Source organism: Ursus americanus, chromosome 4, assembly GCF_024610735.1.
Source record: "Ursus americanus isolate L20-20 chromosome 4, mUrsAme1.1.p, whole genome shotgun sequence".
Lineage (NCBI taxonomy): Eukaryota > Metazoa > Chordata > Mammalia > Carnivora > Ursidae > Ursus > Ursus americanus.
In genome coordinates, this window is record NC_142130.1 from 37,906,639 (window position 1) to 37,930,465 (window position 23,827).

The 23,827-nt window shown below is 45.1% G+C and overlaps 1 protein-coding gene across 3 annotated transcripts; it reads right to left on the reverse strand.

Annotated features, from left to right (window-relative positions):
- Window positions 1–8,519: 8,519 nt before the first annotated feature.
- Window positions 8,520–15,861, reverse strand: ADPRH (ADP-ribosylarginine hydrolase). 3 transcript variants are annotated; one of them, XM_045785115.2, is made up of 5 exons: window positions 15,840–15,861; window positions 14,494–14,584; window positions 13,107–13,432; window positions 11,941–12,301; window positions 8,520–10,333 (listed from the first exon to the last, which is right to left on the reverse strand). In XM_045785115.2, the coding sequence occupies exons 3-5, from the start codon at window positions 13,417–13,419 to the stop codon at window positions 9,919–9,921; spliced, it is 1,089 nt and encodes a 362-aa protein (XP_045641071.1). In that variant the 5' UTR covers window positions 13,420–13,432; window positions 14,494–14,584; window positions 15,840–15,861; the 3' UTR covers window positions 8,520–9,918. The 3 variants fall into 3 exon arrangements, with proteins under 3 accessions (XP_045641071.1, XP_045641072.1, XP_045641070.1); XM_045785116.1 differs by lacking the exon at window positions 15,840–15,861 and adding an exon at window positions 15,481–15,622 and having other exon boundaries at window positions 14,498–14,584; XM_045785114.1 differs by lacking the exon at window positions 15,840–15,861 and adding an exon at window positions 15,481–15,622.
- Between the last annotated feature and the right edge of the window lie 7,966 nt (window positions 15,862–23,827).

The window sequence follows — 23,827 nt, forward strand, 5'->3', positions numbered from 1 at the left end:
GAAATGATTTCCTGCACCTCTCCCACTTCCCATTGTAAAATGTTAGTAAAAGCCAAGGCAGAAGTCTTTCATCTCTAGGTGATGACAAAACCCTCATCGTACTGGAATCGTCTGTGGACATGTTTGTCTCCGCAGAAAGATTCTGAGCAGGCACAGACCTGCTCCTTTCATTTCCTTTCAGTTTTTGTTTTTGTTTTTTGAGAGAGAGAGAAAGAACGCAAGCCGGTAGGAGGGGGGTGGGGGGAGCTCTGGAATAGGAACCAAGGTGGGGGAGGGGGTTAGAGGGAGAGGGAGAAGCAGACTCCCCGCTGAGCAAGGAGCCCAGCTGCAGGGTCGGCCCCAGGATCCCGGGATCATGACCTGAGCCAAAGGCAGACGCCCATCCGTTGGAGCCACCCAGGCGCCCTTCTTTCAGCTTTGAATTCCCAGGGCCTAGAACAGAACTGAACCGATAATATGTGTTTAGTGTATATTTAACAGAAAGAGTGGAAGAATATGAAGTTTGCCTCTGAGAGTACTGTCTTTTCATAGACTCTTGGAGCTAGAGGTAAAGCCCAGCCTCTAAAGAGAGACATTCAGCTTCTTAAATTCTCGAATAAAGAAACTGAACAGTAGAGAAAGAAGATGACCTATAGAAACCCTGTTGCTAGAAGTGGCTGAGCTGGCCTGGAACCAGGGCGTTTCCCGTATACCACATGGCCTCTCCACCCAAAGAAGCGGCAGAAACCACAGAGAGCTAGTCTAGGCAGGTCAGGGGCAAGGGGAAGGCAAGGTACTTGCCCAACACACACGTGCTACGAGGCAGAGAATCTGCCAACAGGACGGTACTAAACTTTTCAGACGATGGCTCCGGGAGGTGAGCACAGCTTTAGGGCGTAGAGAGGTTAAGTAACTTGCAGAAGGTCATGTAGCGTTGGCACAAGCTAACCACAGTGGCCATGCTCTGAACCACTGCACCAGATAGTAACAGCCCCCAAAGAGGCGTTGGTGCCACGTCAGCGCGGCTGTGCCAGGCCTGTCCAGGATGGGGATAAATGGCTCTGGAGGGGCCAGCCCCGGCTTCCCCTCGTGCTCGTGATCCCTGCTCAAGCACTGCTGCCACCAGGAAGGAGTGGGGCCGTAAATAGGGCACTACTGCAGGCTGCTCCGGTGTCACAGACCATGCCAGGTGTGGTAGTCCAGGTCCTCGGGGAAGAAATGCCAAGACGGGACCAGATGAAAAAGATTTACAGTGATAACACCTGTGAAGAATAAGGGGAGCTAAAAAAGTTAGAGACAGCCCTTAGACAGTGATGTGGGTCTGACACCTGTGAAGGAGAGGGGGAAGGAAAGAGGAAGACATTGAAAAGCCTTGGACTGCCTCACGGTTCCTGGAATGTTCTGGCAAGGGAAATGGGGAATCCTCAAGCTGACGTTTCTCCTTAATGCAGTCCTGTGTCTTACAGGAATGAACCTGGATTAGCATCTCCACCCTGCTCCGTCACTAGCTGGGGTCAGTCTCCGCACAAAGATGAAGGGAGATCCAGAAAGGCAGCAACTGGGACCATCAGTCAATTAGCTTTCCCGTGGCAGCAGACTGAGGGCTGCATTTTCACAGCCACTCACACCACCTCCAGAGCTGGCACACTAGTTACTGCTGTTACCCCAGCATGGTATTCCTTCTGGGTGGCATCAACACAGCTGACATCCCTTACCCCTTCGTCAGCTAGAACAGTGCTCTCTGGGTGGGGTTGGAGTGCTCCCGTGCAGGACCCCCACCTCAGCATCACCCAGAGAATCTCCGGTGTTGGGCCCAGGATTCTGCAGTTCCAGCAAGCTCCTCACATGCTTGTACACATGCTAGAACCACAAGTTTTCTGTTAATTCTTACTACAGTCATCTCCATTTTACCAGGGAGGAGATGGAAGCTCAAAGAGCCCAGCAGTGTGGGAGCATAGCTGGAAGGGGCCAAGGAAGGGGGGGGGGCTCCTGGAAAGTGAGACAGGCAGATTTTAGAAGGTGAGGTTGTCAGGAGACACTGAGGAACACCAATTATATTCAGTGTGTATGGTCTCTCTCCCCCAAGGGGAATGTTAGCCTCAGGACAAAATTTGGGTCTCTTCTGCTCAATGAGGTGTCCCTAGAGCCTAGCACGGCACCTGCTGCAAAGCTGGTGCTCAGTATTTATCAAGGGACGGTGCGGTACATCTGGTAGTGTGCTCACCTGGGCAGGACAGTGGCAAGGGGCCCGATCGGAGATAACACTCAGGCCCCCATTGTCATGTGCAGACAGGTGTTCACTTCCAGTGCTCACTACTCAGAGTTCCCTGCTGTGTACTCAGTGCTTAGAACAGTGTCTGGTATATAATAGCTGCTCACTAAATACTTGAAAAAAAAAGAGAGGCATGGGGCACCTGGGTGGCTCAGTTGGTTAGGCATCTGCCTTTGGCTCAGGTCATGATCTTGGGGTCCTAGGATCGAGTCCTGGGTCGGGCTCTCTGCTCAGCAGGGAGTCTGCTTCTCCCTCTCACGCTCCCTTTGTACCCTCCATCTCTCTCTCAAATAAATAAAATCTTTAAAAAAGAGAGAGAGAAGAGGAAGAGAAGGGAGAGGCTGGGGGGAAGGGGGGGGAGACATCTAGGCTACCATCCTGGAGTCCACTGAATCCCCTTCAGCAGTCCCTGTCTGCCTGTTCCCAGCTCAGATTCCCAGCTCCCCCACCTTCTGTCAGGATCCCTAGCAGACAGCTCCATAAGTGAATATGCCTTTATTGTGTGTGTGTGTGTGTGTGTGTGTGTGTGTGTGTGTGTGTGTGTGTGTCTGTGTCCCTGTGTGTCTGTGGAATCACTGCCTTCACCATGGGGGTGGGGGCGTGGGCATACAAACTAATGTAATAACCAATATGAACTAATTCTAGGAAATAATTCTAGGCCTCACCAGCTTAGGACTATAAAATGAGGTCACATTAACTTTTAAAGTGTGTTTACCCCTCCATGGGTAAACTCAGAAGCTCCCCAAGCCTGTTCTTCTGGTACTTTATGGAAGCTTCATCACGTAGGCATGATCACTCATTAACTCCATTTTCAGCCCCTCTCCCTTCAAGAGAATGGGGAGCAGGGCTGAAAAATCCAAGCTTCCAATCATGGCTAGGCCTTTCTGGTGACCCTCATCCAGGAGCCATCCGGGAATCCACTCAGAGTGACCTCATTAGGACAGAGACTCTTATCACCCAAGAAATTACAAGGGTTTCAAGAGCCCTGTGTCAGGAACTGAGGCCAAAGACCAAATATTAGAACTAAAGATGCTTCTAGTGCTCTTATAACGTAGGAAATTACAGGGGTTTCGGGAGCTCTGGGACGGGAACCAAGGACAGACCAATATGCATATTTTCTATTATCTCACACCTATTCTCATCCTCACCACAGCCTTGAAGGTGGGCACCAGCTCCAAAGTACATTCCCTCCATAACCCGAGGCTCAGAGGGGTAACTCTCATGCCCAGGAGCAGAGCCAGGTTTCAGTGGCAGGTCTTCCTGTGAAACAGCACAGAATGTGCCTTTTCTTAGGTCTGATTACCTGCAAGAAGGAAAACATGCATGCCTTCGGAGAGTGCCTTCCTCCCAGTTTCCTGGATTCATGGCTGGTGTGCAGTAAGGGACACCAGAAAGCACATCTCAACCCAAAATGTCACCTTCACTAGAGCAGTCTCCAGTAGACATCATCCTGCTAGAGATTCATTTGTTCGCTGAAGTCATGTTTCCCGATTTCATTCATTCACTGCCACCTTCCCTATTCTTGCCATGTCCACTTACCAGCTGTGCTTACATGTCTTTCAAGTTTTCATTTAAATAAGCTTTCATAAATGTACTTTAGTAGGACAATTTGTATTAAAGAGAAGACACAACTAGCCCCTGAAGTGGTCTGACAAGCAGAATGTCCCCACTGCCTGCTGGCATTAGCCATGGGAGATGGTTGCCCATATACCATCCAAAATGATGGGAAACCCTGGTTTGAAGCATGGGCCTCTATTCAAAGCACAAACCTCTATCCACAGCTCTGTCCTCTATCCACAGCTCTGTAGCTCAGGAGAAACTATAGGGTTCTTTATTGGATTCTGCCCAGACAACCTCATTTTTGACTCGTGTTCTTTGGACGTTAGAGTTGTGAGTCCATGGGCGCCAAGCCCAGAGACCCTGAGAGCGGACACTTGCCTGAGAGTGCTCTGCCTGTGCAGAAGATGATACGGAAAAAGAAAAAGGTGAAGTAGGAACCTTAAGTAGGGCAGGTGTAACCAGCACAGTGTGGAGAGAGAAGTCCCAATCGTGGCCCAGGCATCAGGTGGGGTGTCTTTGGTGTCAGAGGAAGGAGGCTCTCTGAGGAGGGGAGGGATGCTGAGAGGAGCGTGGAGATTCTGTCCATTTCACAGTCTGACCTGGCCTCCGTTCTGCCCCTCCCTACCCTTGCACCCAAATCCACATTTGAAGTCCTGATTTCACCTCAGAGGTGTGGGTAGGTGAACAGAGGGCACAGGCTTCTCCCATCACCATGTAATTCTTGGGTTTCATTTTGGCCTTGCCTAAGGAAAGTGTTCTAACTACAGCTAACAGTTGTAGTGTGATAGGACTGAAGACACATGGCCTGGGTTTAAAGCCCAGCTCCTTCTCAACTAGATGTGTGACCTTGGAGAGACGGCAGCTTCTCGTAGCCCCATTTCTTTATCTGTTGACAGGTTGTGGTGAACTACCTGACACAGGGCAGCTTTCTTCCTCCTCTTCTTTTTCCTTCTCCAAATGGAAAGAGTCTATCCTTCTCCAAATGGAAAGAGTCTATCCTACTCCCTAGGTGTCACTTCTCCCAACCCCCAAGCCCTAAGGATAAAAAATGACGGCCAGGCTCTCCGCGAAACCCTACCTGGATGACCCTGGATTTAGAACCAGACCCCAGCAGCCATGCCTTGAGGAGCTGATTCAGTGGGCTGGTCGGGTGTGAAATCATCCGAATCTCCATTTCTTCCCCCACACTCATGCTAGCTCTGTGGCTGTCTCTAAAAAGATGCACGTTTACCCTGGAGAAGTAGAGAAAGAAGTAAATGGAGAATATGGTGGCTGAAGAAGCTTGGAGAGGGTGGATGAGCCCAATGCTAACTTCTCAGATCTTAAGAAAAATATTGCCAAGACTTCTAGATGACATCTAGCAATCTTAGATAACAAATAAGGCAAATGAAGCACCATCCTATAGCAGGCAGAAAATATATAATTAATCCTGGAATGTTATGCATGACCTATTCTCTGTTTTAGTACACATGTATTAACTTGATAAGCATAAATTCATATGTGCATCAGATCATTTTTTAATTTACTTTAACATGCATATAAGGATGCCTGGGTGGCTCAGTCAGTTAAGCATCTGCCTTTAGCTCATGATCCAAACATCCTGGGATTGAGCCCAGCGGTGGACTTCCTGCTCAGTGGGGAGTCTGTTGCTCCCCTGGCCTGCTGCTCTCCCTGCCTGTGCTCTCTCCCTCTCTAACAAATTAATAAAATATTTTTTAAAAAAAGAACATGCATATAATTAAGTTTATTATCTCTTCCATTTGTTCATTCTCATTCTTCCTCCTTCTCCACACACACACACACACACACACACACTGGCACTCATAGTCAGGAGCAAAGGCAGAGACCATGAGTCAGATGTAGGCAGGTGGGCAGAGGTGGTGAGTGTGCCATTGTTCTCTTCTGTTTGCTTCTTTTTTCTCAGAGACATAGCAAGCAAGGTTGCCAGTTGAGAGTAAAGTCTAAAGAGGAGATTTTGAGGTTTGAGAAAAAAAGAGTCTGAAAATCTGAAGTCTTTTTTGAAGTGTGCCTGTGATGAAAAGAGTGAATCTCAAAGCAAATATAGCAGGATCTCTCGAGTCTTTCTCCGGTGTCCCCAGTTGTGGCTGAAGTCCTACTTGAAAAATAACAAACCCTTAGTCCCCACCCTCCCACCCCTCTCCCCCTCCTCCTCCACTGCTTTCTAAGGGACTGCAAGGACTTGGAAAGACAATTCCCAGCAGGATTTAGGAGGAGGTAGCAGAACTGCTCTGTTATCAGACCTCCCCTCCCCACCTCCCCCAGCTGAAAACTAGCGATCTGAATGAACAATAGAGAGTCACAGTTCCGTGGGGGGTTCTCCCTTAGCTTCTTGAAAGCGAAGAAGAGGTGGTGCTCTTTCTGATTCTTCACAACAAGCCCTTGAGTGAGGGGCTACCCACTGAGGTTAAAGGTGACCACATCAAGGTCACGTCGACACCTATTTCTGAGTTGGATGGGTCAGGGCCTATTTGAGAGGGATGGGCAGAAAGTAAGACAGCAGCAGGTGGGAAGCCTGCACTCCCACTGCTGGTCGTGAGCAGGAAGGATGAGTTTCCCCTGGGCTGAGTGGACTCCTCAGAAGACAACTGTCTTGAGCTTTCCTACCAGTGCTCCACCAATGAGAAAGATCTCAGGGCAACCCTTGAGAGGAGCAAGGAGCCTAGAAAAGCGAGGGGAAGAATGTCCCCATTTCTCCTCTAAGTTCTTTTGGTTACAGGACAGATGGCGGTGGGGAGGAAAGAGGATACAACATTAAAGTTTTAGAATTGATAAAACTGGACTGGGATTCCCACTTCTGGATAAAAATCCAAAGGAAATCAGGGGCGCCTGGTGACTCAGTCAGGCATCTGCCTTTGACTCAGGTCATGATGAGGGTCCTGGGATCAAGCCCCATACCGGTCTCCCTGCTCAGTGGGGAGTTTCGTTGTTCCTCTGCCCCTCCCCATACTTGTGCACACACTCTCTCTTAAATAAATGAATGAAATCTTAAAAAAAAAAAATCCAAAGGAAATGAAAACGAGGTCTCAAAGGGTCTGCACTTCTGTGTTCACTGCAGCATTATCTACAACAGCCAAGAGACGGAAACAACCTAAGTGTCAACAGATGAACGGATAAAGAAGATGTGGTATATATATACACATTCAATGGGTATCGTTCAGCCCCGAGAAAAAAGGAAATCCAGCCATTTGCGACAACAGGGATAGACGTTAAGGCGTTATGCTACGTCAAACAGCCAGACAGAAGAAAAGACAAATACTGCATGGTATCCCTTATATGTGGAATCTTCAAAAAAAAAAAAAAAAAAAAAAAAGGTCACGCCCATAGAAATGACTCATAGAAACAGAGTAGGAAGGTGGGGGCTGGGAGGAGGGGAAATAGAGGGAGGTTGGTAAAAGGGTACAGACTTTCAGCTGGAAGATGAATAAGGTCCAAGCATCTGAGGTAAAATATAGTGACAACAGTTGATAACGCTGTACTGATAACTGAAATTTGCTGAGAGCAGAACTTAAACGTTCTCACCACCCCCTCACAAAGGTAAGTATGTGCAGTGATGGGTGTGTTCATTCATTAGGTGGGAGGAGTCTTGTCACAATGTATATGTACATCAAAACACCACGATATACTTTAAATACCTTACAATTTTATATGTCAATTATGCCTCAATAAAGCTGAAATTAAAAAAAATACTGGACTGGGATCAACTGGATTAGGTTCTTAATATGCTCCCCTCCTCCCACCAAAAGACCAAAAACTATGTGATCTGCTAAGGGACAGGAAAAGCAGCTTTAACAGGGTACTCTGCAGGCAGTAATGGAGGAAAAATAAAATCATTTCATGTTTGTTTCTCACTAAACTCGGACGATTTACCAAACCAGATACAGACGTAGAACAGGTCATGTCTCAGATTCCACTTGTTAAAATTCTCTCCTGTTTTCTATACTGTAAGATGTAAGCATCCCAGGTCTGCTGTTTGGTTAGTGCTAAGAGAATTCTATTGTTCCACCTTGAAAGTGCAGACTCCAAACTACTGGGAAAAGAAACCTCAGAAAGACAAAGAGAAATGCTTCCTCTTTTCTTACATTTGCAGAAAAGCACCCACTGTTCTGTGCTACAAAGTCAGTTCTTACCAAGTGGGAAATCGAAAGCAGTCATGAGGGTCTCCAACATTTTTGCTCAGGAATCTTGTGTAAATATGTATATACTATGTGTTTTCTGATTCTAAAACTGTCCTCAGAATACTTTTACAAAGGAGTCCTTTAAGACATGGGAATTTAAGAAGTTAATAACATTGTTCTGTGACTTGTAGCTCAGCACCCTTGAAAGTCTGCAACTCCAGCTGGTTGTCTTACTGAAGAATCTATTTTCGTACTCATAACATTTAAAACATGTTTGTTTTCTGAAATATTTAAATACATATGAGTTTTTGGAGCCAGAAAATGAACTTTGGAATTTCCTTCTCCCTTTATGTGTAAAAGACTTATAAATCCCATGTCTTTGTCGGAGTCCTGCTGCAAATATGGAGCTGAGAGCTCTGTCTCATGCAAGTTGGCACATGTGCGTGGTTAAAACATCAGACTCTCCATCTCTCCCAGTGCATCACACGTCACTCTGGGCAACCGTAAAGTAGCAGGTGTCTGAAACAGATGTGGAAGTGCATGTTGAAAGCATTCACATCCACACAACTTGATAAATGTCCAAAGTAAATATTTATTGAAGGTCTCTCATGGGCCAGGCAGGGAGGCCACAAAGAGAGTAAGACAATTCCTCACAAGGAAACTGAGACTGTCCTCAGAAGACACCCAATGCCCACACAACAGGATCGGTGTGGTGACTGGGCTGGAGACAGTGGCCAAGTGCCTGAACAATCAGAGGAGGTTTCACCTAGAAGGTTCTACCTGAGCTGGGGCTTGAAGGATGAGTAAGAATCTACCAGGTGAAAAGGAGAGGGAAGAGCTTCAAGATATGAAGAAAGGGGGTGTGCGTGAGTAGAAGTTCAGCATGATTGATTTGTTATTTGTAAAGAGAATTCTGGAGGGCAAGGAGGAAGGCAAGACTGGAGTTAAGGCACCAGGCAGGTTAATTAAAAACCTTCACTTCATACATACAGATTCACTACCTCCCGTGTTCCCAGGCACAATGCTAGGTTGTGTCTGGAGGAGAATAAAGGCAAGCAGACAACAACAAAACTGGCAATACAGCCAGTAATGTACAGAGTGCAGCTAGGAGCAGCACCTCCCTAGACCTGAGTAGCTTGGACTGCAGAAATCCAGCTGAAAGATGGTTGGTGCAAAAAGGTTAAAGAGGTAGTAGATGCGAAGGATATTGACGAGGTAGAACCACCTGGCAGATGCTGTTGGGACGCCACGTATCACCCTCCCTGTTCCCATGCACTGTCCAGCTAGCCACTGCAAGCAACTCTGAGTCTTTGCTGAAGACATCTGGGTTTGGTTTGCACAAGGGACAGGCCAAGAAGTCCCAGGGAGCTGACATCCCTAGGAGAGGTCCTCAACCACTGTCAGATGGACGAGGGCGGATAAACACCTCAGGTTTGCTTGCCCCTCGTGTAGGACAACTCTGAGCAGTGGCTTACACAGAGAACCCAGATGGACTAAGTCCCAACTGCCCACAGTGGTAACTTACTCAGTAACACACCTTGTACTCGCCTCCCTCCCCTCCCTGTCTCACTTCCCCATTCTCCTACCACTGCTTCCTGGAATCACCTCCCCAATAAACGACTTGTCCTTAAATCCTTGTCTCAGAGTCCACTTTGGGGAACTCAACCTGAAACAAACAGAAAAAACTTAGTCAATGTTTAGATGATGAACTTGAAGACTCAAATATGAAGCTTGGAGGCTTCTAGCCTGGGGAGACGCTGACCCTGTCAACTGAGATAAAGATTCTTCAGGATAGAAAGAGGGACAGATTTGGGAGGATGAGGATGAATTTGGAAAGAGGAGCTTCAGGTGCTCAAGGGACAGGTCATCTCAAAATTCCTAGAGTACAGGGTTAAAACTCTTGGGAAAAACTGAAAAGAAACGGGACCACACAAGAGGGAAAAAACCCACAAGAAATGACGTCACACCTCCCTAAAGGGTGATTACAGTATCTTCTTTTGACCCCAGAGCATACAAAGCCCTGGCTGTCTTCTCCAGCCGGTTTCTGTATTCCAGTTTCTCATAGTTGGAGGGGCTCACTCCTTTCAGACCATACATAACTCCCCACCAGCAACCAGCAATAGCAGCTGTAGAATCGCTGTCTCCCCCATGGAAAAAGGCTCGGTGGGCAAGCTCCTTCCAGGAGTCTCCCGCAGCCAGGATGGCATCGTAGGCAATCATGGGGGCGTCATGTCCACTGCTGCCACCCCAGCCAGAGTAGCTCACGGAGGTATAGAACTGATCCCTCTCCTTCACATCAAAGGGCTTGGGGAAGATAGGGGTTGATTTGCCATCCAAAATCCCTCTAAGTTTTAGGTATTTTTCCCATTGGTCTTGGAAGTAGGACCTGTAAGAAGGAAAAATTCTACAGTCAACTGAAAAAATAAATTTGAGAGCCATAAGGAAAGGTACCAGATAGATGTGTGCACAGGGAAAATTCTAAGATGACTTCCAACTTCTTGAACTAATATCAAAATTGTACTAAAAACTCAAAATGAGCTCTACATGGCATTTGTCCAATAAATTTTTGCCAAGGATTAATATAAACAAGCACTGATACCTGTTGCTAAATAAAGAAGATACATATGAAGTTCAAGGTGAGAAATGAAGGTCTATTCTTCCTGAATTGAAAATAGTGTCAAATGTCACCTTCCAAGGGTGAAACTTATTTATTTTACTTTATTTTCTTTTTCTTTTTTTCTTTTCTTTTCTTTCTCTCTCTCTCCTTCCTTCTTTTTTTTCTTTCTTTTTTAAATAGGCTCCCCGCCCAGGAGTCCAGTGTGTGGGTCCTGAATTCACAACCCTGAGATCAAGACTGGAACTGAGATTAACAGTTGGAAGCTTAACCAACTGAGCCCCCCAGCTGCCCCTTTATTTATTTATTTTTTAAATTTTATTTATTTATTTGACAGAAAGAGAACATGAGCACAAGCGGGGTAGCAGCAGGCAGAGGGAGAGGGAGAGCAGGGAGCCTGACATGGGACTTGATCCCAGGACCCTGAGATCATGACCTAAGCTGAAGGCAGACACTTAACCAACTGAGCCACCCAGGCACCCACTTTATTTTCTTAATAAAACTTGTATATATTTAAGACACACAATATGATAATTCACAGATACATAGTAAAAAGGTTACTATAATCAAGCTAACACATCAACTCCATATATACTTATATTGTTTTTTCAAGATAAGTGACCACAGATGATTTCAGTAGAAAGCTTCTGGATCCTTTTATTCTAAGAAATGTGACATGAGCTCACCAACAAGGGAAACTGTGGCTTCACTACTTATTAACTAGCTAGTGAGAAAACCTATCTCTTGGGCACTGTAACCAAGGATTTCAAAACATTTTGTGTCATGACAACACTGAAGAAACACGTTCCAGGAAAGCAGGAAAGTTCATAGCAGTATGAACTCAGCAGGACAGGACAGCCACAAAACCAACAGAAGGCTGGAATACAGAACAGGATCGCTACACACCAGGGAAGAGCTGCAGGTGTACTACTCATTGAGGTCTTCACTGGCTACTTGGTGGCAACCACTGCTGGCACTGAACTTGAAACGCTTAGCAGGTGGCAGGGGGAGGGGCGGTGCTGGATGCAGCAGGTAACAAAAATGGATGGTGAAAACCAGGATGGTTGCTTTAATCTATGAATTCTAAGCATACATGTGCATGCACGTGCACACTCAGATTCAATCATTTTCTTTTTTTAAATATTTTATTTATTTATTTTAGATAGAGTGCGTGAGAGAAAGAGAGCACAAGAGCGGGGTGGGGGCCGAGGGAAAGGGAGAAGCAGGCTCCCTGCTGAGCAAGGAGCCCAATGTGGGGCTCGATCCCAGAACCCTAAGATCACGACCTGAGCTGAATGCAGACGCTGAACCGACTGAGTGACCCAGATGCCCCCCAGACTCAATCATTTTCCAGCAGGAGCGTGCACCTACCAACTTACCAGTGTTGAAGATTCTTCTCCAAAAAGTAGCCTGACTGGATAATGTACTTTTTAGCTTCTGGTAGCACCTCCATCAGTCCTTTTCCCCATTGCCTAGGAGGCTTGCCGTTCACAGCATAGGCTGTAAAAAGAGCAGAAACGAGGGCTCCCAGGTAGCCTGTAGGGTGGTGGTGGGTCATCCTGCCGCTCTCGATGCTAACCTGGATCAGTGTGTCCAGCTGGCTGCGGTGAGGGAACCGGAGGCCGATGCACATGGCACGCATGGCAGCCCCGCAGCCACCCTCGTGGATGTTAAAGGGAATCCTCCAGCCATTGGCCTCATCCGGCTTCAGCAGCAAGGCATTCTGCACTGAAGCACCCCCTGGCAAGAGTCGGGTAGAGCAGAGGGTCCATGTAACCAAAGCAAAGGCCCGTGCAGGAGGAAAGAACCAAGCTTGGTCTCTAAGTTTCTTTGATGGAAAGGGAAAGCCCCAAAATATGATGAATGCCCCCAAACTCCAAACACCAAGCCAACACTGTTCCTTACTTTCTATATAACCCCTAGCATGAGAAGATTGATGATACAAGAATCAGATTCATATAAAGAGTCTTGGAATCTTTATCAGTTAATACTGAGACATCAAAATAACTCAAAAAGGTAGGTTTAACATATTATTGTCTTTTCTTAAATGACTAAGCTAAGGCTCAGAGCTTAAGAACCTTGCTCAAAATCACTTAACCAGCTAGCTAGTGGCCCCATCAAAACCATCAGACTCTGAGCCCAAGCCCTTAGAGAACCCAACGAGAACCTGACCACTGGAGATCCTAAATGCCAGAAAGAGGCTGCAGGTTCTAGAGTGAGGAATACCAGGCTTGGAAAAGGAGCAATGGGTCCAGAGCAACAATGTGCCTTTGGGTGCCCTGTGTGTTTTTTGTAAGCCTCATTTTTTAATTTAATATATAATATCTTTCCTTATCAGTCAATATTTATCTGCATGATTTTAAATAGCTGTGAATGTATCACCATAATTAAATAGATTAGAGAACATTTAAGTTGTTTCTATTTCTATCACAACCATAAAAAACAACTGTCTCCTTGATATTTAAATCTCAGTCAATATTTTTAATGAGTGCCTTCGGCCTGCTTTATTCTCCACCTGCCTGTGACTTCCACTGGCTGCACTCACCTGGTGCCCGGCCATCCATGTCTTCCATGCAGTCTTGGTAATGCTTAGCAAGTAAGGAATACAGGTGAGCCAAATCCAAGACTTTGCCGGCTTCCACGAGAGCTTCTGCCGTGGCCAAGTGCATCACCGTGTCATCGCTGACTCTCCACCCCTCCACATCTATGGCGTCCAACCCACCACGCTGGGCCAGCTGCCGGTGAATCTTTTCCCCATCCCGGAGAAACTCCCACTTCCCGTTGAAGTACCCCAAGGCATCTCCAGCTGCACTCAGCACCATGGCAGCCACATACCTCTCCATCAGTCCTTCACACATGGTGGGGCTGTCCCTGCGGGAATATTAAGATATAGAGAGGATGAGGAAAAAGAAGAATCAGAAAAAATAACGGCCCTTATCTACCTGTTACTGAGCGCTCACTACTTGTAGGTGTTGAATTAAGTGCATCTCATTTAATCCTCACAACTGCTCTACAAGGAATGTATTGGACCCACTTTGGAGGTGAGTACATCGAGGATCACCAAGAGAACACCGTATCAGAAACGTGATGTGCCTTGTCTTAGGTCACAGAGCTAATAAGTGGCAGGGCTGGGACCACAGCTTAGGTCCATCTGACTCCACAGCCAACGATTTTAATTATGACCCCACCTTTGCCTCTCTGTGAGCGGCAAGCCCATTAAATTCTGCGAGACGAACCAAGCTTGTCATTTTCTCTCTTTAGTTGGGATTTGGCCTTGGAAGTGCACCCTTCCTTTATTAAATAGGAGTACTTTCCATTGGCATCACAATGCACAGTTTGCAAAGCATCTGCACATTCTCTGTCTTGGCAGTAAGCCGGGATGACAATATGCATTTGACAGATAGGAAAACTGAGGCTCAGAGAGGGTAAGTTCACACAACTAGTGATGGAGGCCCTGAGAAGTGAATCTTCTGACTCCAGGCCACTCCTCCTCAGCGCAGATCTACTCACCTTGGGCAACCTCTTTGTGCCTCAGCCTTACATCTCCAAAATGGTGACAAAATAGTAACAACCTCATTGGTTTGTTGTGAGAAGTAAATAAATTAATTTTTGTAAAGCACTTACAACAGTGCGTAGCACACAGTAAGCACCATTTTTATTCATACTCAACCAGGGGAAAAGATTTTTCTGTTATTGAACTAGAATACTTTCTCCTCACAACCTTCCTTTCGACAACAATATTTTAATTTTGTCTTCCTGCTAAATGACTTGACTTCTAGAGTCTTGGGATCTCAGCTAATATTCCCTCCACGAATCTAACCCCTGCTGAAGTGCTGGCTTCCCCAGAGGCGCATTTCCAATTCTCCACCGTGCCCTATTGGGTACAGCATTCATGTTCAAAGCCCTCCACCCTCTGCCCCAACTCTACCCACCTACTTCACTTGTAGGGGCCAGGCCCTTTTAAACTCCCCGCTGCAGGTGGGCTGCACTGCTGTGGGCCAGGGAGTGCAGGCTGGCAAGCACCTGGGGAGGAGTAAATAATGAAGACAGGTTGATACCAAATACCAGTTACTGACCTTGATGCGTCTCTTGACTCACAAAGGTATTTGTAAAACGTTATTTATATATTTTATTATTTACAAACGACGCCTAGGAACTGGAGTTCCGGGCCACTAGACCTGTCTCTGCCAAGAATCAGGTGTATGATTGTGGACAAGCCACCCACTTTGGACCTTGATTGTCCTGTCTATAAATAGAAGAGTGGGGGCTCCCATCTTGCGCTGAGACCTTTGGAGACCAAGCTTAGTCGGCTTTTAAGGATCAACTTTTAACCCCCTGTATCCCCTCTCCCAATGTCCTCAGCTTCTATTCTACAAATCCTTCTGGCTCTACTCGAAAGCGTGTTTTGTGAGTTGCAAGCAGGGGTGGGGGACGATGACCACCTCTTCCCTTGGAAATTCTCTTGTAACATTTACATGTACTGCTCTCAGCCTCCCGCCTTCAGAACAACCATTATTCCTTAAACTCTTCTACCGTTTACAGTCTTAGCCCCGAACTATATATTCAAACAATTCAAAACTTCAAAACTAAGGTCTGGGCAGCTGCTTCCCGGCGGGGCGGTCCTCTCCTTTTGTGTCTGTGTGTCTGTGGGGTGGTGGTGGCGGGGGTGGTGGTGGTGGCGGTGGCGGTGGCGGTGGTGGAACACGCTTGGGCGGGAGTGGGCGCCTAGTCACCGCGGGGTAGACGCGAGCGCGCGCGGGGAACGCGGGGCTGGACGGGCGGGTCTCCGGGGGAGGCGGAGGCGCGCGCGGGGATGGCAAGGCCGAGGAAGAGTCGGGGGAAGGAGGGCAGGCGGGACCCGGGCACTGCCGGGAGCGGGGCGCTCGCGGGGGGTGTGGGAGGGCGGCGGAGAGGAGTACCTGACGGCCGGTACCGGAGCGCGCGCGAGACGAGGGCGGGGCCGAGAGCCAGGGGCTCAGGGAGCGCGGAGGGGGCTGGCCGCATCCGGGGTGCGGTGGCGCAGAGCGACCCCACGGCGAGCGGAGCGCACGGGGAAAGGGCGGAGCCGCGCAGCCGCGTTCGGGGGCCCCGGTGCGACGCACGGGGAAGGAGTGCTGCGCGCCTTTCCGGCCTTGCTGTGGCCTTCTGCGCCCGAGTCGGGCCAACCGAACCGGCGGCACCGGCCACCTGGGCTGGCCACAGCGCTGGGCAGCACCTGGCATTTCGGAATGTTGCGGCTCAGAGAACCAGACTCTAAGATTGAGTGACGATGACTCACCTGTAGCGCTTTGCTGACGCTGGGCCTTTTGTCTGCCCAGCTTTTGTGGGTTATGGTGAGCCAGGGTGTGGCCAAATACTGGGGAAAGGGTACTGAGTGCAAGGCCTTTGTCCGGGTTCCGTAACCCCTCCCATAAAATGGGAAAATAATAGCACCTACTTCTTATGGTGGTTGTAAGGATTAAATTAATTTTAGCTCATCATTTATTTGGTAGCAGTTTAGAATTTTTGCATCCCGATAGTAAATAAAAGCAAAGAAAAACTAACAGTATTTTTGTTTGGATAAATTAATCATGTCACCCTTGAAAAGAATTAGAATCACCGTATGTAGGTATTCTCTATACTTGTCCAAAATTTTTGTTTGCTATGCCTATCTTTCTGGCTGTAATTACCCAGACTTGGCCTGAGGGTTTTGTTTTTGTTTTTAATTGAGATGCAAATGCACTCCTTTGGCGTTCTATTCAATGAGTTTTAATAAATATATATACCTGAGTACCCATAATCAAGATACAGAATATTTTCATTACTCCATAATGTTCCCTTGTGCCCTTTTCCAGTCAAACCCCCATCTCCACCTCCAACCTTAGCCAAAGTGATTTTTTAATTGTTTACAAAAAATCAAATCACTGTCAGCCTCTGAGGATGTTGTCAAAGTTACCTGGTGAGGGACATTTTTAATAAGCATTTCTACCGAACTCATCACTGTTTCAGTTTAAAATGTCTGTTGATAGCGTTCATATTACATAGTGCTCTTCCCGCAGGAATCCATGGAAAAAGTGTATCTTTGGCTTGAATATAAATAATAACCGGTTGTTCTTAGCCATTAGTTTCCTTTTACTTTATGGTGCCTGTGAACCTTGCTATCACTTAGACTCCTGACTCATTCATGCTACTGAATGGCTGCAGATAGAGGATTGTCCAGGACCTCTAAGCCATAAACAGTGTTGTCATCCTTCACCACCTTGTTTTACCAGTTCCCATACTTTTATTAGCCTTCATTCCCATTGAAAGCACTTTTCTTTTCTTTTCTTTTCTTTTTTTTTTTTTTTTTTACTGTGGTTGGTTTACCTGCTGCCTTCTTTAGCATCCCAGTGCATAAGGCCAGCCAGTAGCTCCGCCTTTCCTTGGGAAGAAAATACGCCGGAATGGTAATGCCCCAGGGTTTTACTGAAACCTCTTCTTACTTCTCACAAACCTTAAAGGCTGATCTAGATGATATAAAATTTCCCGGAGGTTCTGCCCTATTACAATATGTAGATGACTTCCTTCTCTGATCCCTTTCCCAAGCCTCTTCACAGGCGGACAACATTAGTCCGGTAAAACTTTTAGCTTTAAAGGAACATAAAGTCTCTAAGGAAAAATTGTGCTTTGTTCAAACTCAGGTTTGATATCTAGGGCACCTGATTTTGGAACAAGGACTACATTTAGATCCAAATAGGCTTCATGACATCTTGAATATCCCAAAACTCAAAAACTAAGTACCAACTATGAGGTTCTTGGGGGGCTAGCTAGCTACTGACCGTGGAAATTGTCCAAATCTCTCTCATAGGGCCCATCCCCTAGATGTTTTACTAAAAAAACTACAAACTTGACCATATTATTTAGGAAGATCAAGATGACTTAGCCTTTAAAGCCTTAAACAGAGCTTAATGAATCCCTCTGCCCGTGGATAGCCCAATGATCAATTTCTCTTTTTCCTTTTTGTATGTTAAAAAGAAGGGAATGCTCTTATGGTACTCACCCCAAAACATGGGGAGCACATTTACCCAAAGGGTATTTATTATAGCCAACAACTAGACCCCACAGTACAAGGGTACCCTCCCTTGTCTCAGACCATTCCTGCCACAGTCCTTTTAGTCAAAGCCACTGAAGAAATAATCATGAGATTGCCCCCCAACCATTCTTGCACTCCATCTGGTAGAAGCCTTTCTAAATTCTTACCATACTCAACACCTTTCATCTAGTTACCTCACCTCCTATAAAATCTTGCTAACCATTTCTCAGATTCTTCCTCACTGTAATAACCTCAACCCTGCTATTCTTCTCCCTTCCTCCACTGACAAAACCTCCCACTACTGCTTAATACTGACAATTCACCTTCTGACTCCCATAATGACTTATAGGAAACTGCTTTATCATGCTGACTTTTCATAGTTTACTGATGTTTCTTATTTATAAGGTGAAAATGATCAATATTGTGCCAGCTATACAACTGCAACTCCTTTTTGAAGTTCTTGAGGTAGCACCATTGCCTTTGGCTGCCTCAGCCCAACAGGCCGAATTGTATGCTCTCACTCAGGCCTGCATGTAACCAAGGGGCAATATCCATACTGACAGGAGATATGCCTTGGGAGTAGCTCATGACTTTGGAATGCTATGGAAACAGTGAGGCTTCCTTACTTCCAACAAATATAAAATTTAAAATGGGTCTTACCTTTAAAATGCCATATTATTAGATGCCATACTAATATTCTTAGATGCCATTCTTCTACTGGCCACTTAGGCTATTTTTCAGGTCCCTGGGCATTCTAAACACCTCACTGATGTTACTACCAAGAACACTGCGCTCAGAAGAACCAACCGCCAAGCCTCTGTCATGGTCCACAGGGATGGTTCCCCAATGATAATATAGAAAAATTTGCTAGAGATGCTCAAAAATTGGCCCCAGAAAAGGAAACTTTGGTTTGGCCCAAGTAGAAACCCAGTCCTACCAGAGGCATTAAAATTCCCCATTACTGACTATGGTACATGCATTGGATCATTGGTTCAATGATAAAATTATAACTCTTATGAACCCACACTGGTGGGAAAATAACAACAGAACTACAAAAAGTGCCTATTTTGCTTGCTCCACCTGCCCAAAATACAACCTAGAGAAATAGAAAATACAAGCGCTCCTGGACACTTTAAATTCCCCAGTGGGAATGGGGCAAATAGATTTCATTCAGCTTTTCCCACCTCAGGGATTAAATTATGTTTTAGTCATGGTTCGTAAGTTTTCTCACTGGACTGAAGCTTTTCCCTGTAGGCTAACTACTGTCTCTTCTGTGGCTAAAATCCTATTAGAAAATATTATCCCTACCTGGGGAACCCCCCTCGAACTCCACAGTGACTGGAGAACTCACTTCATTGGTCAAGTGCTTCAAAAGGTCTGTGCTATTTGGAAAGTTCTATGACACTTTGTGCTTACACCCTCAATCCTCACGTCTAGTTAAATGCACTAATAGCATTGTGAAAGACTCAGTTGGCAGAATTTGTAGAGACTCTCCAAATACCCTGGGCCAAAGGCAATGCCATCAGTCATTCTAAGTCTCAGATCCACACCTTCTGGAACCCATAAATTCTCACCCTTTAAGATAATCACAGGGCTCCCAATGCACATGGCTCCTGTTTCCCTTGATCTACAGCTGATAAAACCAATCACTTGACTGGATGCCTAAAGTAATTTTGGATAATTGAATAGCCCCTGATTAGTGACTTGCTGAACAAGGAGGTGTTTGAATAGGCAATACCACCTGTCATATATGGATAAATTCTGGGGAATTAGATCCCCAACTGCACAAAATTAGGGAACAAGCACATTGGCTACAGTAAATTTCATGTAATGATCCGTGGTCCTTTGGCCTCTTTATCTGGTTTACCTTCAGGTTTGTGCTCCTGGCTTAGGGCCATCACACAAACTGGATTTGTCACATTATTTTTAATTCCATTTTGTATAATCATTTTTAAGCTTTGTACCTATTGCCTGTCAAGTCTTCGTAGAAGCAACATGCCCAATAGGTTGATGCTAACTTAACACTTGAAGATGATCTCCAATGGTTATTTATGACCCTGATAAGATATAAACTTTAGATAGGAAATGGCTGAGTTCTCCCTCCTACCCTTCCTTGTTGCTAAAATGTGACCTCGATGTTTTCCAACCTGTGCACTTTCCCTCTGACATGGGACATGACAATCAGGAAAGGTCCTTCCTGGCACCAAGGAACAAAACCACTAAATGCAGAAAACTGACTCCTAATCAGTGATGCTTTCAAGGAAACATCTTGAACAAAGGGGGAAATGTGAAAATGAATAAAAGAGAGCTTTGTTCAAAATGGAGTCAGGCAGCCCCGAAGAGGGAAGCTCTCATGCGCGTACCACGCATTGCAGTTTATTTTATACACCCTGACAGGAAGATACTTACCTTACTACCCCAGCAGGAGGAGTGAAGATTTTCCCTCTGCCCAGCAGCAACCCAGCCAATGGGAAACTGCCACATCTCAACCATTGAGAAGTAGCCACAACCCCAAACTCTGGCTCTCTGCCAGTAAGCATTCGTTCAAAACCACCCCACCCAATTTTCTCCATTCCTCCAAAAAAGCAAGTCCCTCTCATTTGTTCTTTGGATCTTGACTATGTTTTATTGGAGTTTGCATGTCCCAAATTTTAATTCCTCTGCTATTCCTGAATAAACTCATTTTGCTGCTAAAATAACTGGCTATTTTATTTTTAAGGTTGACTTACTGACATTTTTTTCTCCTTGGTCAAAAATTGGAAAATATTTCCTGGACATCAAGGACATGGTCATGCAAACCAAAAGAACAATTTGTCAGTTAGCTCCAAATACCTGCAAATAACCATTATACTCCACCTTTCCCCTCCCACCACTCCCCATATTCACCAGGCTTAAATAATTAAGACACTTATTATCTTATATAACAAATGTCTAGACATGTCTAGATTAGCTTACAAAAAAATATCTTAGATAATAGAAATCCCCAGGGTTAATTATTTGTTATCATCAAGGATCCAGTTCCTTCCATCCTTCTGCTCTGCTATTCTCACTGTATTAGCTTTATCCCCAGGCTGACTTCTCCGACAGGTACAAAATCCAGTTACAATTACAGACAATGTCTAATGGTAAAAGGCTGTGTCGCTTCTTTCAAGGATGAAGAAACTGTTAGGAAAGCCTCTCCCTGCGCCCCGCCCCCCCAAGACGAAACCAATCACTGACAGGCAAGTTAGATTATGAGTTCCCCTTTGATCAAGGATAAAACATCTTCCCCGAGAGATGGTTACTTATACAAAAACCAAGATTTTGCTCATAAAGGAAAGAGTGAAAGCTGTTCTGTCAAGAACTAATATTCATCTGGCATTTTACTAGTGCTAGGCATTAGCAGATGCTGGAAAGACAGACGTGTTGAAGATTTAGTTCCCCGCCCCCAGTTTTACTGAAGCAGACGCACGGCAAGTATTTCAATACTTACCGATCCAGTATTATTTGCCATTTTGAGGCTTTTACTGAGAAACAAACTTGTGGGACTCAGACCTGATCTCGGAGATGTTTCATCTATAAGGTGGATATAATGGTAAGGAGTTGTTAACAATGTACAGGAGTGATCTTTATATATTGTACAGACATTAAACACCTACTGTGTACCAGGTATATGCTAGGCCCTGACTCAGGACCGTCTCTCGTGGAATGGACCCATCCATGTAGCCTCATTTTAGGCTGCTGATTTATGGTATTTTTTAAATGTCTTTTTAATAAAATGTTTAAATTTTTTAATGGTAAAAGTAATGCATACTTCCAGCAGAAATGTTGGGAAAGCTTCTAAAAATCTTTCCTAAAAAAATAGCCACACATGTTCATGAAGATAAATGTCCCTGAATGTTCTTTGCAGAATTATTTCTAATAGCAGAATGTTGAAAATAACCTCAATATCAGTTTACATTGAAGTGTGCATTTCCTTCTCCTAAATCATGGCATGATTATGGAACTGTTCAAAACCATGAGGGAGACATTTAAATCAGTAGACTTTGGGTAAATAATCAAGCTCACATGGAAAGAGCTGAGAGACAATTTTGTTAGGTAAAAAAATCAAATTTTAGAATGAAGAATATATATGGTTTTATGTTAAAAAAAAGAGCTGTGCATGTGTATGTGTGTGTGAAATGACTGAAAGGATATGCATCAAGTTATTAATAATGATTATTATTATCTCTCAAGAGAGTAATGGGAGAGTTTGCCAGGAGTAAGAAGAAACTTTTAATCCTTCACAATTAGAATTTTTATATATTATGTGTATAAAGAAATTTTAGAAAACAGAAAAAACAACACCACTTACATTTCATGCTCACACTGTATACATTCTTTATTTTATACACATGTTTTATGAAAAAAATTGGATCATTTTGTATATACAACTTTATATCCTATTTTTTTTAAAGATTTTATTTATTTATTCGACACAGAGAGAGACAGCCAGCGAGAGAGGGAACACAAGCAGGGGGAGTGGGAGAGGAAGAAGCAGGCTCACAGCGGAGGAGCCTGACGTGGGGCTCGATCCCATAACGCTGGGATCACGCCCTGAGCTGAAGGCAGATGCTTAACCGCTGTGCCACCCAGGCGCACCTACATCCTATTTTTAACCACTAAGCTTTACATTGTGAGCATTTCTGTCATTAGTATTTTTAATATAATTGATTCCAAATGCTCAGGTAAGACAATGCCTCTGGAATAAATTCCCTTTCATATTGATACAAAGAAAATGAGGCCCTGACGTTCAGTTATTCTCCAAACAAAGTAAGTCAAAGCTGGTTCATTCGAAGGAAAACGGAAGCACAGATAACTGAAAAACAGGGTATTAAACAAATCTTTGTCACTTCACGGTCCCAATGCGTAATACCACATCTAGTCAAAGCATGAGAACTTAAAAAAGAGAGAGAGAGAAAGCAAGCTCATGCACTAACAGGAAATGGTTAATAGGCAGGGCCCCTTGAACTCTCTAACAGACACAAAATAACAAAAAGATTCAAAGGAAAACATACCACAGTATGTGAATAAACATTTGTTAAAATGACTTAAAGTGGGGGAAAAAATGAAGTAGAGGCTTTTTAGAAGAAAACAGAAAAAAGCTAGTACAGGCGAAACTGGAAGAGCCCAAAGCATCTACTCACATATCCTGTATTATTGATTCAATTCAGAAGACCTGGTGAGCACATCACCTTGGGCAAGGCAGTAATACCCAGATATTTGGTCCAACATTTTTCTTTTTCTTTTTTTTTTTTTTAAGATTTTATTTATTTGACAGAGATAGAGACAGCCAGCCAGTGAGAGAGGGAACACAAGCAGGGGGAGTAGGAGAGGAAGAAGCAGGCTCACAGCGGAGGAGCCTGATGTGGGGCTTGATCCCTGAACGCTGGGATCACGCCCTGAGCCGAAGGCTGACGCTTAACCGCTGTGCCACCCAGGCGCCCCCCAACATTTTTCTAGATGTTTCTGTGAAGGTATTTTTTAGATGAGATGAACACTGAAATCAGTAGATATTAAGAAAAGCCAACGATCTTCCATGATATTAGCAGGCCTGACCACTTCAGTTGAAGGGCTTAATAGAAAAAAGACTGACTGCCATGGAAGGAGGAATTCTGCCAGCAGAATGTCCTCAGACTAGATAAAGGAAGTTTTCAGCTTCTCATGTTTGTGGGCCCTGCTCCTGGGCTCCCAGGGAAGACATCCTTTAACATTTACCAAGTCAAACTGATTCAGCAATACCTCAAAGCATGGGCTCTATTTCTGTCCCGAGCATACCTTGTACTTCTGCTTTGTTAAAGAAAATCACCACAAAGGTGTCTTCTGAACACAAAAGACAAGAAAAAGTAAGAGATTTCCCTCCTTCCCATAAGATTAAAGTCATACAGCCCTGCATATATTAGAAACTAAAGGTCTGCAGCTTTCTGAAGTGTTCTTCATCAAATAATTTGTAACTTTTTACGTAAAAACACACATAACCCTACCCCAAATGCTCCCTTACAGGAGCCCTCTCTTCTTTGTGAGGACTGTGCATCCCAGGCAGCTGGCCTAACTTGGGCTCAAATAAAACTCTCTTCCTTTTCTTTTTTAGAAATTCTAAAAAGGTTATTCATTTTGCATCCAGACTCGAGCTGCAGTGTCTGCGCCTCCCTGGGTCTCCAGCCTGCTGGCCTACTTTGCAGATTTGAACTTGCCAA

Bases quoted from the DNA above. Each gene is read 5' to 3' on its own strand.
- ADPRH (XM_045785115.2), bottom strand. From the start codon at position 13,419: ATGTGTGAAGGACTGATGGAGAGGTATGTGGCTGCCATGGTGCTGAGT. The intron at 12,302-13,106 runs GTGAGTGCAGCC...GACTCTTGCCAG, and splicing joins CATGGATGGCCGGGCACCAG to GGGGTGCTTCAGTGCAGAAT. The intron at 10,334-11,940 runs GTAAGTTGGTAG...TCCTTCTTACAG, and splicing joins GAGAAGAATCTTCAACACTG to GTCCTACTTCCAAGACCAAT.